The sequence below is a fragment of the Colletotrichum fructicola genome, assembly GCF_000319635.2.
Source record: "Colletotrichum fructicola Nara gc5 chromosome Unknown KSG_Nara_v1_contig04, whole genome shotgun sequence".
Classification (NCBI taxonomy): Eukaryota; Fungi; Ascomycota; class Sordariomycetes; order Glomerellales; family Glomerellaceae; genus Colletotrichum; species Colletotrichum fructicola.
In genome coordinates, this window is record NW_027094054.1 from 4,754,277 (window position 1) to 4,767,515 (window position 13,239).

General features: G+C 55.8%; 6 protein-coding genes across 6 annotated transcripts; 3 read left to right on the forward strand and 3 right to left on the reverse strand.

Moving 5' to 3' along the window:
• Positions 1 to 363: 363 nt before the first annotated feature.
• Positions 364 to 1,312, forward strand: CGGC5_v008129 (putative prefoldin subunit 3; the record flags this gene model as incomplete). The annotated part of the gene is made up of 6 exons (XM_032023740.1): positions 364 to 398; positions 462 to 587; positions 704 to 815; positions 869 to 967; positions 1,018 to 1,143; positions 1,196 to 1,312. The coding sequence occupies 6 exons, from the start codon at positions 364 to 366 to the stop codon at positions 1,310 to 1,312; spliced, it is 615 nt and encodes a 204-aa protein (XP_031892256.1).
• Positions 1,313 to 2,373: 1,061 nt separating this feature from the next.
• Positions 2,374 to 3,589, forward strand: sec14 (Sec14 cytosolic factor; the record flags this gene model as incomplete). The annotated part of the gene is made up of 4 exons (XM_032023751.1): positions 2,374 to 2,550; positions 2,623 to 2,672; positions 2,734 to 2,857; positions 2,915 to 3,589. The coding sequence occupies 4 exons, from the start codon at positions 2,374 to 2,376 to the stop codon at positions 3,587 to 3,589; spliced, it is 1,026 nt and encodes a 341-aa protein (XP_031892255.1).
• A 401-nt stretch (positions 3,590 to 3,990) lies between these two features.
• Positions 3,991 to 4,741, reverse strand: mis14 (Kinetochore protein mis14; the record flags this gene model as incomplete). The annotated part of the gene is made up of 2 exons (XM_032023762.1): positions 3,991 to 4,485; positions 4,568 to 4,741. 2 exons carry the CDS (start codon positions 4,739 to 4,741, stop codon positions 3,991 to 3,993), a joined length of 669 nt encoding a protein of 222 aa, XP_031892258.1.
• Positions 4,742 to 5,804: 1,063 nt separating this feature from the next.
• On the reverse strand, positions 5,805 to 7,086 carry CGGC5_v008132 (uncharacterized protein; the record flags this gene model as incomplete). Its single annotated transcript, XM_066151969.1, has 3 exons — positions 5,805 to 6,346; positions 6,411 to 6,938; positions 6,999 to 7,086. The coding sequence occupies 3 exons, from the start codon at positions 7,084 to 7,086 to the stop codon at positions 5,805 to 5,807; spliced, it is 1,158 nt and encodes a 385-aa protein (XP_066008821.1).
• Positions 7,087 to 9,516: 2,430 nt separating this feature from the next.
• CGGC5_v008133 (putative bolA-like protein) lies at positions 9,517 to 9,991 on the forward strand (the record flags this gene model as incomplete). Its single annotated transcript, XM_032023784.1, has 2 exons — positions 9,517 to 9,604; positions 9,753 to 9,991. The coding sequence occupies 2 exons, from the start codon at positions 9,517 to 9,519 to the stop codon at positions 9,989 to 9,991; spliced, it is 327 nt and encodes a 108-aa protein (XP_031892260.1).
• Positions 9,992 to 10,351: 360 nt separating this feature from the next.
• Positions 10,352 to 12,732, reverse strand: Ap2b1 (AP-2 complex subunit beta; the record flags this gene model as incomplete). The annotated part of the gene is made up of 3 exons (XM_032023796.1): positions 10,352 to 11,173; positions 11,223 to 12,429; positions 12,503 to 12,732. The coding sequence occupies 3 exons, from the start codon at positions 12,730 to 12,732 to the stop codon at positions 10,352 to 10,354; spliced, it is 2,259 nt and encodes a 752-aa protein (XP_031892259.1).
• Between the last annotated feature and the right edge of the window lie 507 nt (positions 12,733 to 13,239).

A 13,239-nucleotide genomic window follows, 5' to 3' on the forward strand; every position in this document is an offset into this window, starting at 1 on the left:
GAAGTCTAATTACTTACCATGGTGCTAAATCAGCTGAAGAAGCTAACGCGCACTTGCAAGAAATATGAAACCACTATTCCCATTGACGAACAGGATAATCGTATAGAAGTGTTTGAGGCGACCATTTACATCTCGGTGTCTCGGTGTGGCATCTGTGTAAGGTAGCTAGCTACCCCACCATTCGCCCGTGCCAAGTCAAGTTGGGTGGCAGGGAAGGTACCCCTCACCTCGGTGAACAGGCCACCGTAGATCGGGTGAGTAGCGGACCGTCACTGCAGCTCCCCTCCACACCGTTGGCGAAAAATCGCAAGCTCCTTCCAACCAACAGATGATGCGCTGAAGCACCATCTCTTTATCTCTACAATGTCGGCAGAGGGAAAGAAGCCGGAGATGGCCAGGTAATTGCCCCCAGTTTATGTTCAGTCATTTCGACGAAGCTGACCGATTTTCTCTGTATGCAGCAAGGATGCTACGCCTAGCAACCCTCGAGGAATCCCCAAGGCGCCGTTCGTCGACAAGGTCGAGGACTACGTCACGACCCGTGAAGATGTCGAGCCCACTCTGCGCAACTTCCAGGAGATGATTTCGTGAGTCGCCCAGCGATAGGCGAGCGCCCGCCCGCACTTCGAATCGGGACGGACACCAAAACGACGAAAGAGGGGCACACGACAGGACAATTTGGTAACACTTGGTGTGCGCGCAGGAAATACCAGTTCATGGAGCTGAACCTTCAGAAGCGCATGGCTGGATTGAAGGACAAGATTCCCGACATCCAGAAGACGCTCGACTCCGTGCAGTTCTTGAAGCTCAGACAGGTCGGAGTCACCAATTGCAGGGCAACAAGATAGGGGGTATTGACACTGCGCAGGATGAGGACGAACCGATTGAGACGACTTTCGAGCTGAACGACACTCTATACTCCAAGGCGAAGATCCCGCCGACGAACGAGGTCTACATCTGGCTGGGCGTGCGTTTTCTCTGAACAGAAGGCGTAATGATGATGCTGATCGAAGCCAGGCCAACGTGATGCTGTCGTACCCCATCGACGAGGCCGAGACGCTGCTGCAATCCAAGCTGTCGACGGCGAAACTGAGTCTATCAAACTGCGAGGAGGACTTGGACTTCCTGAGAGAGCAGATTACGGTACGTTCACGACCCTTGAGCTGCCCAGGGCACCGCCATTGACAGAGAACAGACCATGGAAGTTGCCATTGCGAGAGTCTACAACTGGGAGGTTGTTCAGAAGCGCAAAGACAAGGAAGACGGAAAGGGCGCCGAAAAGGACGAGGACAAGACCAAGGCCGGTGGCTAGTCGGAGAGTTGATACCAATTAAAAGATTTCATGATTTTTTCAGCAATGCCAGGAGGCCTCGTGTGCGGATTTTCCAACCCCTAAAAGATTCGTCATGATGCCGTCCCGGAGATTGAGAGCCTCAAACGAGTCCCAGGGTTAAATGACGGGCAACCGGCCTAATGAGCGTGGCTTAGCCATCAAATACATAGTCCGGATTGTGAAAGACCCCGGCTGCCGATGGTGTCTTGAGCCTAACAGAATGTTCCGTGCAACACCACGGACGGAATCGTCCCAGCGCAGCGAACCGCCCACCAGCAGACATATGTCACGTCCCAACAGCGACCTCGTTGAGAACCATCCGATGTCTCATAGGGCCGGAATTAAGCCAGTCAGCCACTTTTTTCCGTGCCACTGCCACCACTCGAGTTGCTCGACTCATGTCGCCCAACGAATCAGTGCTGCAACACTGCATGCTACCACGCTGGCTGGCCGGGTTCCAGGTTAACTGGCAGGGCTGGGTGCCGTTCGCCGAGATGCACTAATCTACCAATCTACAGCGCCTCTGGCCGCGCGTGGGCGGCGGTTTAGTGGGTTACGTAAGTGTCGTGGCGGGCGATGCTCATGGAGCTGATGGGAAAGAGCATACGTACTTCGTATCTATTAGATGCGGGTGCGCAAGTGCGGTGTAGGCTGGCTAGTACCATTTTGAGGGGCAACCAGGGGCAACAGCGTGCGGGACCGGTCGCTATGACGAATTTTGGCATACGGCCAGCGAAGTGCACTTTAATTCAACCTCTCAAGCCGCCCCTACACTTGTGCAGGAGATCTCTCTTCCTTCCCCACAGCCAGGCCAGCTCCAGTGTCTTTTCTCTCCTGAACACCTACGATCCCGGTCGCCCTCTCTGTGCTCTTCTTCCTTGGAACAACAACTGACTGACCGTCGTGTTGATTCAAAACCACCGCCTCTCCCTTCTTCTTAAAACCCCGCCTTTTTGGGAAATTCCCTCTTCAACCACAACCACCTCCTCCCTCTACACCGTTCTTCTTCCTCGTGAAGAAGACCCTTACACAGCCCCACCATGGCCCAAACCGAACTCGACCCCAAGTATGACCAGTTCGACTACCCGACTGTCGCCCCGACGGCCCAGCCCGGTCACCCTGGCCACCTCACCGAGGAGCAGAAGGCTCAGGTCGCCCAGCTGCGTCTGATGCTCGAGTCTGAGGGCTACTCTAAGCGTCTCGATACCCTGACTCTGGTACGACTTCCCGGAAGCTAGACCGCAAGATAAGCATTGCGTGTCCAGTCCCGGCTAACATGGCATACACAGCTGCGTTTCCTGCGCGCCCGCAAGTTCGATGTCAACCTCTCCAAGCAGATGTGAGCTTGCCCGCCGTGTTTCCACGATTCACAAGACCGTCGACTAACCTTCCGTTTCCAGGTTCGTCGAGTTCGAGACCTGGCGTAAAACGACCAACCTGGACGACACCATTGCCGGCTGGGACTACCCCGAGAAGGCCGACATCTTCAAGTACTACCCCCAGTACTACCACAAGACCGACAAGGTTCGAATTGAGAAACACCTTTGGTCCATAGGCAAGATTCGCTAACGATCACAACAGGATGGCCGTCCCGTCTACATCGAGCACTACGGTGGCATCGACTTGACCGCCATGTACAAGATCACCACGGCCGAGCGCATGTTGACCAACCTTGCTGTCGAGTACGAGAAGTGCGCCGACCCCCGCTTCCCCGCCTGCTCCCGCAAGTACAACCACCTTGTCGAGACCTGCTGCACAATCATGGACATGAAGGGAGTCCCCATCACTCGCCTGCCCCAGGTCTACGACTACGTCAAGAAGGCCTCCGTCATCTCCCAGAACTACTACCCCGAGCGTCTCGGAAAGCTCTACATCATCAACGCTCCCTGGGGATTCTCCACCGCCTGGAGTGTTATCAAGGGCTGGCTCGACCCCGTCACCGTCTCCAAGATCAACATCCTCGGCGGTGGCTACCAGAAGGAGCTCCTAAACCAGATCCCGCCCGAGAACCTGCCCAAGTCCTTGGGTGGTAAGTGCGAGTGTCAGGGCGGCTGCGAGTGGAGCGACGCCGGCCCGTGGCAAGAGAAGGAGTTCACGAACGAGCCCTGGTGGGCCGAGCCCAAGGCCGCTGGCGACGTCATCGAGAACAAGGGCGGCGAGACCGTCACCGCCCCCGCTGGCGGCGCGGCCCCCGCCGGCACCGCCGTCACCACTGACGGTGCTGCCGACCCCGCCAAGGCCCCTGCTGCGGCATAAGCGTCTCCTGATAGATTGCCATGCTTGAGTCGAAGCTCGGGGAGATTGTTGTTTTGGGGGCCAGGCGCTATTGATACTGGACGACACCAGTCAAAGATGAGGCGTTGGCGAGGCTTGTTGCATGAGAGTTGATGAAATTGGAGCGGGCTTGGGGATGGTTAAAAATAAGAGCTTCTGTTGTAGAGTCGCTCATACACGCGTTGGCCTTGGCTGAAATGTTACCTTATCTACAATATACATACTATCGCTTTCACTTTAACTTCTCGTCGTGAATTAGCATATTTCGTGACAACCAGATCCAACATGGATAGAAGTGAGATTTTGACGATTAACGCGTAGAAACGCGTTGGCAGACTTCATGTGGTATAACCCAACGCCGAAAACTCCTGAACCCAACCGCCCTACGATCTTTCCGTGACGGTATACTCGCCGGCGACCCTCGCCCTCTCCATCTTGGCCACGGTCGCAGGCATATCCTTCTTCAGCTTGCCCAGCGTCTCCACCGCGCCCCCGAACGCCGCCTTCGTCTCGCCCTGCCTCTCCACCTCGTCCTGCGGCAGCACCTCCGCATCCCTCGCCTTCAGCTCGTCCTCGCGTGCTTTCTTGGCTGCCTCGACCGCCGCCTCGTCTGCCGCGGTCGACGTCTTGAAGTCCTGGGTGATGGCGGCCGCGACGCCGCCGGGCACGCTCTTCTTCAGGGCGGCGATCTCGTTGAGGAGGTCCTCCTCCTCGCGGGCGAGGTCCTCGACGCGCTGGCGCAGGCGCGCGTCCCAGGGCTCGTAGGCCTCTTCGGGCTCGTCGGGGTTGCGGTTGGGGGAGAGGAAGACGGCGGGGTCGGCGTCGAGGCCGTTTATGGAGAGGTTCGGGGCGGCGTAGGTGAATGTCTTGTTGATGTACTGTTTTTCGTGGGAGAAGGTTAGTGTCTTTTCCGTCTGGATTTGCTGTGGTTTTTTGTGTTTGGTGGAGTTGGGCCCTTACCTCGTTGACGAGACGCTCGATGGGCGCCCTCAGCTCGTCCTCCTGCGCGCTGCTCCCTTCGATCTGGGGGAAGGCCTTGTCGAGTTGGTCCTGCGCGGCGCGGCGCACGTTGTCGAGCAGGTATGCCAGGTCCTCGTTGGACTGCAGCTCGATTTTGCGGTGCGCTTCCTCCATGGCCGCAGTAGCCCCCCCTTTTTGTTATTCGCCGTTGACCGAAAGTTCAGAGACACGCTGTTGTTTTCCCCGCCGGAGGGAGTCGTCTGTCAGCGGCCGGAGGCGGGGGTCGTTGTGAGAGGTGACAGCCCGGTCGCGATGCTAATCTGGCCGTACAATTTAGATCGGCACGCGTCTAGGTCCGTCGGCCGACTTCTGAGAGCGCGCTTGTTGACGGCCCCTCCTTCTATGTTATCGCGACCCGTCTGTCTTATCTTATCTCTCTATCGATAGGCGTGGTGCTGTGCCACTGCCGCATCTGACCCCAAGCCACATTCACTGCAACGTCCCCCGAACAACTGCCGACGTGGCGGGGACTTTGAACCTGGGACCCGTCTGGATTTGCTAACACGGGCCAAAAGGCAGACGGTGCATCACTTTCCCATCGTCAATCCTTCCTTCCCTTTTGGCCCTGCCAAGTTTCGTTTGTGAGGCGAGCGAGTTGGCAAGCAGGTCATTCCCAGAAATCGAGGCCGTCCCCCAATGCAAGGGTTTTGACCTGAGATATTCCGAGTTACCAAGCTAAGGATCAATCACTTGAACTCATTTAGTGCCTTAACCTAGACTTGAGAAAGAGGCAACCTAGTCTCATCTGCCCTCATGCAGGCACTCAGCGGAGGAGATTTTAGCCCTGCTGAAGAGGTGTACTCGGAGCTGATCTCGGCCCCACACCGAGCCGGTGCGCCTCCATGGATGACATTGGAATGGAACCATCGCAATCCTCTTCGCAGCATCACGCCTATCACGATGGAGAAAGTAGAGGGTATCTGAACGCTGAGCCAAGTGAAAGGTAAAAATTCAGCAACGACCAGGGAGGCCTCGCGGTCTGCTCTATGAGTAACATGTAAACCCGTCTGCTCTTCTCTCCTTCTGTTGTCCTCTCCACTGTCCTCCCTACTGTCCTCCCTACTGTCCTCCCTACTGTCCTCCCTACTGTCCTCTCTACTGTCCTCTCTACTGTCCTCTCTACTGTCCGCAATACTGTTCCTATCAACTCCTCCCCAAGAACCAAGCTGATCCTAGTTTACTCCTCACGAGAGACGCTCCGTTTCTTCCTCTTCGGGCTCAGCCACACGCCGTACATCAACTCCTCCATTTGCGGAATCTCATCATCCGTGAATTCATGCTTCCTATAGTGGTCCGCAGGGCGGGGCTGGGGCCCCTCGCTGACAATGTCGTCAGGCACGCCACGTCGAGCCCTGTCGCGGAAGGCGACACGTGCCGCAATGATATGCTCGCGCTGATGCTGTTCTATGGCAGTGACGTGCAGCTTGCCTGCTCCAATGGGTCCAGACTTGAGAGCCTGCCGGAAGAGCTCCGGCGAAGTTGTAAACTCGTCTATCTTGAGGCCTAGGGCCTCGAGGAAGACTGAGCCAATGCTGTCTGTGAGCTCAACACATCGGATACGGTGTTGAAGGATGTAGCCGAACCCCTGCTTCAGCAGGTGCAAGTTGCCAGCGTTCAGTGGAGTTGCCTGACGAGCGTTTTTGCGAATTCCCGTGATGTTGGGGTTATCGCCGACCGATGGAAACTTGGAAGATTGGCCGCGACCTCGCTTTGGCGGTTCTACGGGCTCGCGTTTGGCCCACTTCCGGAGGTTATCAAGCTGACCGCTCATGATCACGCGTACCGCGGGATCGGCTACCTCCACCGTCGCGTCCACCGCCGGCTGCGCTCGGGCTGCCGCGACTTGTAGTCATGCGAATTGGCGAGCGGTTGCGGTAAGACGCCGCCGAAGAACGCCGGCTACGGGCGGTGGATGCCCGCCTAGTGCCAGGGGTGCTGTAGTGTCCGTCCTGCTGGGTTGCCATGACGTTGCGAATAGCCAACAAGATGCTGTCTATGGCAATCTGTGTCGTTGTCGCTGTGTTGGCCTTGTTAACTCCGGCCACACTGCCTAAGGACTCGCTCAGCCACCACGACACCTTCTTGGGCAGCTGGGACTCTGATGCCCGGATGATCTCGTCCACTGCATTAGTCCAATGCCGGACGTCAACCTTGATTGCGTCCTCCTCGGTGCCGGGCAGATGGCTGGTGTTGGCTTTCACCGCAGGAAAGAGCCGAACAGTTGAAGGGTCTACCAATTCGTGGTTCTTTAGGGCGTATTTGCCGTCTTGGATGCTTCTGATCAGGTCGACACCCTCTTTGATCAGCTTCTCTGATTCCTCCTACTCGACTTGGCCATCTAACGGCAGGTGGAAGTTGTCGAACTCCTCACTGATCTTCGAACAACCGCCTTCACGATCCGTGTACTTGTACTCTGGACGGCCAGGGTTGAGGGCCCCTGCAAACGCATCGTTCTCCATGGAGAGAGCTGGCGGAAGATGACGAGGAGAGAGTAGGGGTGACGTTGTGAGAATGGGCGGCGTTGTCAGAGTGGACGGTGTCGTGAGAATGAACAGTATTGTCAGGCTGGTTGATGAGGTCAAAACCGATGCCACGAAGACTGCAAAAAGGTTCGGGAGAAGGGGAACGGCACCGTCCTGGACATGGTGAATGTTGGGTTATCATTCTCAGGGCTGGTGGCCGAAACCCCTGTTCGACTGTTTGCTGTGACGCTCCATCCAGTGGTGGAAGGACGTCGTAGCTTTGAGACTCGCATTTCCGTTGATGCGGGCCCTGAACCTAGCATGTTCTCTCCACTGCGCCTGCAAGTCTTTGCCAACGCACCACTCAGATGAAAATGCGGAAAGAACCAGAAGCAGCTCTCCGCGTACCGGAACGGTTGCCTCTGGCCCTTTGGCGGCGCTTGCCGTTGCGAAGCCCTCCTGTCACATTCTGGACCCTGATCAAGAGACCAGACGGATGTACACGCACTGAATGACCGGCATCTTCCAGCCTATTTCCCTGAGCGTAGCTCCTTCCGCTACGCTTCGCTGCGCGTCAGGTTCGGGGCGAGGGAGTTACGGGTGATCTTGAAAACGCTTGGGGAACAATATAAGGGATCTTTTTGCGGATTGCTCGACCCTTCAAGGCCCTTCGTAAATTTGTCGGCCGAGCAGCGCTCATGTGAGGTTATTTCGAGAAGATAGCAGGGCGGGTCTGTGAGGGCGAGGGAAGGCAGGAGAGCTATGCTCCGGATCTTCGCTGGACGCTGGTTTCAGAGTCCACAGTCTCTGGTTGAGCATCCTCTCTCTCCTTCAGTACTATCTACACACCTACTGGAAGTCTCCACACATCTGTCTGCTTTCCGGGCTGTCACCTTAGACAAGATGAAGATGCTTGTTCAGGATCCTCAATACTTCACAGGATTTTCTGGATTTAGAATCACATCAAACAGCTGCACAAAGCAAGGCACACAAGTACCAATGCTTGAATGGTCGTATCTGCTAGATGTTCTGTCTTGATTACATCATACAACTTCGGAACCAATAAGAAGAGGCACTTGAATTGTCTGTGGTGGATATTGTCTCTCTCACCCGTCAAGTTTCGTCGATGGTCAGTCAGGTTTATGCCTCTCCCGGTGAAGGAAATGAGAGATCGGCGCTGGTCCAATTCGCTTGCATGCAAAGAACCGGTTGCTTGGATCAGTCAATTGCCAGTAGATCTACAGGATATTTCAAGGAAGATCGAACAGTAGCCGCAGCACCCTTATGTAGTGCTGTTGTTGCTTAATGCTGTGCTGTGCAGATGTGGCAGGCTACTGGATGGCTGCATCCCCAAACCATGGGTCTAACTAAGCTTGGATGCAGTGTTGCGAATTACCTGACTGGAAGGGCTTGGTTGTCAGGTGCTTCTTGGCCAAGACTGTACTTTGTGTAGCCTTGGCCAGGATGAGCGAAAAGTTTGGATGTGGCCATTCACAGGCACCTGCCTTCGATCGCGTCGGCCTCGAGGCCTTCAAGGTTGGGGAAGGAGCTTGCCTCTTGCTTTGCTGCCTTCCGGTTCGATCTCCAGTGTTCTCGTTTTTCTCTTCAAGGAAAGTCTGTTGGGTGTATTTACACATCAAACCAATGAGATTACAGCCCTGCCGCGGTCTTTCATACTTTGATCACGGCCACGGCCAATCTCCATCAATGGCATCGGGACGGGTGTCGCTTACACCGTCCAGGCGAAGAAGCGTCTTCTTCAAGAACGCAAACATTTGAACAAGTCATGATGAACCATGCTGGAGAGCCGAACCAGACGTGAATGCGAGCCAAAGGTCTCCATCCTCAGCGAAAGACGACGCTCGAAGAGACCTTCTGAAGCGAAGACTTCAAGGTGATCATCTCGGGTCCCGTACCCTGATATAGGCGTTCGGAGCGGTTGGGAGAACTCGAGCCGTCCATGGCTTTGAGGACTGTTGCTCAAGGTGAAGTAGCACCTTCCGCAAATACACACAGCCATGAAATAATATTCAACGCAGCAATATTAACTTCCCAAGCATCAGATGTCGTGCAAACAAAGCACACCCCTGTCACGAGAAAACATCTCGGGGCAACACCGAAGATACGTGACCCCAAATCCAACCCGCACGGCCCAAGCCACCGAGCCAGACTGCCGCAGTGGAACCCACCCGACAGGCCAGGCGCTGACAGCACTCACAGCTGCCCTCAGTCCAGCGCCCGATAGGAAAACCCCACCATCTTATCAATCTAATCACCGAAACATCCCCAGCACCTCACGTTTTCGACAACCATTCCCTCTCCTTCCCCCCAACCCAACCCAACCCATCGTCGGCGCCTCACTCCTCCCTCCTCCTTCCCTTTTCGCTCCAAGCAGTCGCAACAATCACTCTCCGTCAAAAGGAAACAATGGCCGACCAAATAACGGAGTCCTCCCTCCGCGACGCCCTCGCCCAGCGCCTGCAGGCCGTCCACGTCGAAGTCACAGACATGTCCGGTACGCGAAACCACCCCCCCTCCACCCTCCCACGAAACCCAAAACGTCATACCCCGCCGGCGCCGGTGCCGCTTCCGCGATCCGCGCAACCTCCTCCCAACATGACCTGCCACGCAACAGCTGACCTCTTCTCTCTCTCCTCACACAGGCGGCTGCGGCCAATCCTTCACCTCGCTAATCGTCTCCCCCGCCTTCGAGAAGCAAACGTCCCTCAAGCGCCACCGCCTCGTCAACGCCGCCCTCAAGGACGAGATCGCCCGCATCCACGCCTGGAGCGCAAAGTGCCAGACCCCCGCCGAGTGGGAGCGCGACCGCGCCGCCGCCGCCGCCGATGGTCCCCCTCTGGACGGCACGGTCGGCGGACGGGTGGAGGGCGTTGCGCAGTAATGGGAAAAGGAGGAACGTTTTTCTTAAAATACATACCCAGCCCCTTCCTTCACTTCTCCACGGTCTACGGGTTGTGGGGAAGAAACATGGCATATTTGACGATGCGGCACGAGGTTCGGATATCATGAAACGGTGGACATCATCAGGATCTCTCGGACGGCGCGATAGGTGTTTGGACCAAGACACCCATTTTTTCGAGTATATACGTTTTGGTTTGCGGGAAATGTCAATGAAAAGTTGAAAAAAGGAAGCAGGCTTTTTCGTGGCTTCGTTCTTTGTCATGTATCAACCTATTTGAAACTTGCTGCTCCAAACAGCATGCCTGGACTCCGGACGAAACAGCCCCCATTAGTCCTACATCTAAAACAACCCCAGCAAGTCTTCATTCGTCTTCTTTCCGTTGCCTTCACTTGGTTGTGCGGGTGGGTTCTGGGTCTGGTTCAACTGCATGGCCGCCGGCAGGGGCTGGCCTGATCCCGTGTTGCCAAAGTCAAGGCCGGAGAACCCATTCATCAAGTCGTTCATGCCGCCACCTCCTGCTGCTCCAGGGCTCATGGGGTTCGCAGCTGCTTGTTGCTGCTGCGGCGGCGGGGCGTCGAACAGACCCATCATATCAGCCATAGCACTTGATGGCGCGCCACCTGAGGGGCTGGCAACTCTGTCTGGAGTGTTGACATTGCTGTTCTGCTCAGCAGACGCAGGAGCAGCACCGTCGAAGTCGATGTCGAGCAGGTTTTCGATGTTGTTTTGTGGCGGAGGGTTGCCGTTGGCAGCTGCCGCCACCGACGCGGCGATAGGGTTCTCGGCTGCCTCCTGCCGTTGTTCGCGGATGGCCGCCCGCTGGATCTCGTCCGCTCCGAAACGACCCTTGCCGACGAATGATTCCGGTGGCTTGTGGTATACAGATGCAAGAGTGGAAAGCTCAGCCAGCAGCTGCTCCAAGAGGGCAGGGGGAAGACTGGTCATTGTTGTGGAGATGGCAGGCTTTTGTGAGAGAATGATGTTCTTGGCGACGTCCAAGTCACCCGACAACAGACGCCAGTAGACATAAGCTCTGTCGCGGATATCGGGATTGTCGTTATCGGTCGTCGCCGATTGCAATACCTTCTGTACAAGGCCTTGTGTATTGCCAGGCTTCTTCAAGAAGAGCTTGACAACTGCTGTGAGAATTTGAAGTTGGGTCTTCTGTAGTTAGCGCTGGAATCAACATGTAGAGGGAAGAAGGACAAACCTGTGTGAATTCCTCCATGAAGCCGTCTACGAAGCTCTCAAGAATCTCATCCGCATTGTTAATCTTCTCCGCATACTCACCGACGATCCAGATAAGCGATCCCCTCGCGGTAGGCTCGTCGAGTTCATCAATGTGCTGGCATAGCGTAGGAATGACGCCTTCGTAGCCGGGATATTTACGCAGAATATCCTTAATGACAACCACGACCTCCTGCACAACATAGTTGACCTTGGTGGCAATCAGATCCAGCAGCGCATTGACGCATTTCTGGCTGGCGCTCTCAATCTTGATCGCGACCTGTCCAATCGCCTTGACTGCGCGCTTAACAAAGTCCATGTCGACTTCCAACGCATACTCCTTCAACTCTGCGAGAAGCTGATCAAAGTTCTTGTCGTTGGCTATCCGGACCATAATCTCAAGCTTCTGAAGCTTGACATAGGGGGGGTCGTTGTATTTACAAAAGAAAACACGCAGCTCCTTGCTAAGAATGTCGGGCTTGGCCTGGAGAAGGAGATCGATGTTGCGCAGAGCGACGTACTGAACTTCGGGAGCGGAGGCGACAAGCGTAACCAGGGGAGGCGCCATCTTCTTGAGATACGCCCGCACCAGCTCGGGGTTGATCGCCTTCATGTGGATAAAGACGACCTTGACAGCAGCCAAAACGACACTAGGGTTGACGTGCTGGAACTGGGGTGCTACTCTCTCGCAAATGTGCTCGGACTCCTTAACGTCCACCGCGGGGTAATCGGCCAGCGTGGTCAAGATCGTGACGCGTCCCCATTCTGTGCACTCATTCAGAGCCATCAAGAGCTTCTTGAGCGTTGCTGGGGTCACCACGAGGGCTCTCGTCTCTGGGGCGGTTTCGGTGATTTCTGAGAGGGCCTGAACCGAGTTTGCGACGACCATGGGGTTCGGGTCGCCGATGAGCTCCTGCAAGGACTCCAAAAAGCCGTTTTCTATACACATGGTCGGATTCAAGTCGAAAAGCTTCGCTACACAAATGGCGGCTGTCTTGCGAACGTAGGGCGACTCGTCTCGTAGCGTTTTCCGCAGCGGTTCCTCCATGTAATCCACCATCTTATCGACTCTGATACATCCCATCGTTCGGATCGCTAATGCACGGATAAGTGGATTTGGGTCTTCGGAATCCTGAACGAAGGTATTGACGGCAAGAATGCAGAGGTCGGGGTGCGACTTTGCGTAGTTCCTTTGGCCCCTGTCAGCAACTTGCTTTGACACAGTCGTCGCTGGTGATAGCGACCGACCCTGCGGAAACTCACATGAGGTATAGATAGACGAGCTTCTTCTGGTCCAGATCTCCAGTCGCAATGTTCTTCAGAACGTCGGGGAACAAAGCTGAGACATCCTTGCCCAACGTCATCGCCATGATGGTCTTCTGAATGGACTCCTTGCGCTCGTAAGCATACTGAGAGACAAGACCTGCTCGCAGCTCGAAAGTCTCTCCCTTCCTCGGGGGAGCAAAGGCCCCACGAATGCGATTGACCGCCATGGTGCTGGGTGTGTTGCGTGTCGTCGAGGGGCTCGATGGGTGCGGTGGTAGGACGGAAGATGGAACGGTGAACTCGCGTCAGGAGCGGGTCGGGGGAGTGGGAGAGGTGGCCAGTCCGATCAGGACCTGGACAAGCTCATCCGACACGAAACCGTCGGCGATGTGACAGGCGGGTGCTTTCTTTGTGTCGTCAATGTTTTCGGGAGATGCAGCGAGTGCACCTAGTCGGAATTCGCCAAGAAGATGAGGTGGTCGAAGAAGTACCTGTCAGTGGAATGCCCCCCTACTGCGCAGGCAAGCGTAACCTTAATCCCGGCCTGGCCAGCCTGGCAGTCTGGTAATGCCTGGCTGAGGCGCCGCCTTCCCGCTAAGTGAATGGATCTCACCCCTGGAAACCCCCACTTTAGCTGCATGCATGTATCGGGTCGCTCGTCGTCAGAGATACCAAGGTACCTGCTTTCTTGGTGCTCTTACATCAGTCCCTCCCGCACTTTCTCCTCACCAGAG